The sequence below is a fragment of the Rhea americana genome, unplaced genomic scaffold (genome assembly GCF_003343005.1).
Source record: "Rhea americana isolate MKP2758 unplaced genomic scaffold, rheAme1 scaffold_608, whole genome shotgun sequence".
Classification (NCBI taxonomy): Eukaryota; Metazoa; Chordata; class Aves; order Rheiformes; family Rheidae; genus Rhea; species Rhea americana.
Genome location: NW_028186766.1, coordinates 1 through 1,876, shown reverse-complemented (window position 1 = coordinate 1,876; position 1,876 = coordinate 1). Strand labels below are relative to the sequence as shown.

The 1,876-nt window shown below is 71.9% G+C and overlaps 1 protein-coding gene across 1 annotated transcript in view; it reads right to left on the bottom strand.

Annotated features, from left to right (window-relative positions):
• Positions 1-1,486, bottom strand: part of CAD (carbamoyl-phosphate synthetase 2, aspartate transcarbamylase, and dihydroorotase) — a 20,221-nt gene extending 18,735 nt beyond the window's left edge. Inside the window, 4 exon segments of the mRNA XM_085319993.1 lie at positions 143-156; positions 327-582; positions 1,135-1,274; positions 1,417-1,486. Of these exon segments, the coding sequence (XP_085176119.1) occupies positions 143-156; positions 327-582; positions 1,135-1,274; positions 1,417-1,486 (480 nt within the window).
• Between the last annotated feature and the right edge of the window lie 390 nt (positions 1,487-1,876).

The following is a 1,876-nucleotide window of genomic DNA, read 5'->3' as shown; positions in this document are numbered from 1 at the left end:
CAGCCATCCCTGTGATGGCTGCCCCTTCCCACAGCCCCACAGCCTCCCCCACAATGGCTGCCCCTTCCCACAGCCTCCCCCAGACCCACACCAAGCCCCGCAATGGCTGCCCCTCCCCTGCAGCCCCCAATCCCATGGTCACCTCCAGCCCCACCCCTGCTCTCTTACCCTTTGCCCCACGGCCATCCCTGTCTCCACCTTCTAGCCTCACCACCACCCCCATCTCCTTCAAGACCCATGGCCACACCAAGCCCCGCAGCTATCCCCAGACCCATCTTCCAGCCCTATAGCCATTCCCAGCCCTATGGCCATCCCTGATCCCCAACCCCCAACCCCATGGCCACTGCCTGTCTCCCAGCCACCTTCCCCAACGGCTGTCCCTCCCTGTCCCGCAGCCACCCCTCCCATGGCTGCTCCTGCCCCTCAGCCCTAGCCCCACAGCCTGTCCCCACCTTCCAGCCCAGGGACGTTCTGCTCCTTGAGCCACTGGTCCAGGGAGCGGGAGGCGCTCCAGTGGCTGGGGGTCTCTGAGCACTCGCCCACCACCAGCGCAGCCACATGGATCTTGCTGGACTCGAACCACTGTGGGGCAGCAGGGCCTGAGCGCCGCTGCCCGACACGGCGCCGGCCACAGCGGGATGGACTTCGCCCGGGGCTGGGGGCGACGCCGGGACCGAGCCCGGCCAGGCTGAGGCGGCCGGGAAGCCCCAGCATGAGCTGCTCCTGCCTCGTCCCYGGAGGGACGGGGCCCCCGCCGGCGGGGGCGGACATGCGGCCCCACCCGTACCTCCAGGGGGGGAGCATGGCACAGCACGGCCCCGGGCACAGGAGGCAGACCCAGCCCTGCCGGGACCCCGGGGCCGGACACCGTCCTCGCAGCAGGGGCGGCTGCATCCGGGGCCACGCGGCTCCGCAACCCGGCGTGGGCCCAGGCGCCGGCAGCACCGCAGGGGAACCAGCACCCGCCGGGACATGCCACCTCCCCGAGCCGCTACCTCGGGCACGGGGCTGCCCACGCCGCCCTGCCCCRCGGCCACACGCCTGCTCAGCCCCATGTCCTCCATCTCTCTCCCCTACATTCCCCTGCCCTATGCCTGCAGGGCCCCGCCACCCCTGCCCCACGTTGCCTCTCACCCTGCTGAGGCCGTAGGGGTCAGGCTCGTCTCGGGGCACCCCATAGTTGCCCACGAGCGGGTAGGTGAGCACCAGGATCTGCGCCTTGTAGGAAGGGTCGGTGAGGGCCTCGGGGTAGCCCACCATGCCTGTCTGGAAGACTGCAGCACRGAGGAGCTGGGCTCAGCCAGGACGGAGCATCCTGGCCCGGCCGAGCCGTGCCGCACCCGGGGTGCCCCATGCGCCACGAAGGCAGCCGCCTCCGCCCCATCCCCCCAAGTCCCTGCCCCCAGCAGTGCTTGCCTGTGGCCTGGTCAAGCACGATGGGGGAGAGAGGTGAGAGCAGAGCAAGGCCACACGGCACCAGACGCATGGCCATGGGAGGGCTGCCCCGACAGGGCCCCTCAGTGGGGGGGGGGGGGCGCCAGAGCCCCACGCAGTAGGGCCTGCACGGACGGGGCCCACAGCGGGTTGCACTCCCCAGGTCACACCCTCCCCGGGGGATGGTGCCCCGAGGGCTGCACCTACCAGGTCATCCCCCCCCAGGGGACGGTGCCCCGAGGGCTGCACCCCCCAGGTCTCCCCTCTCCCAGACGGGAGCCCTCTGAGTACCAGACACACAGGCACCCCGGAGACCCGCACCTCGGGACACACGGGACCCCCGGGCCCCGGCCCTGCGCACACCGCCCGCACACACGGGACGGGACAGGACGAGAAGGGACCGGGACCGGGACCGGGACCGGGGGGGTCGGGAGGGCTCGGC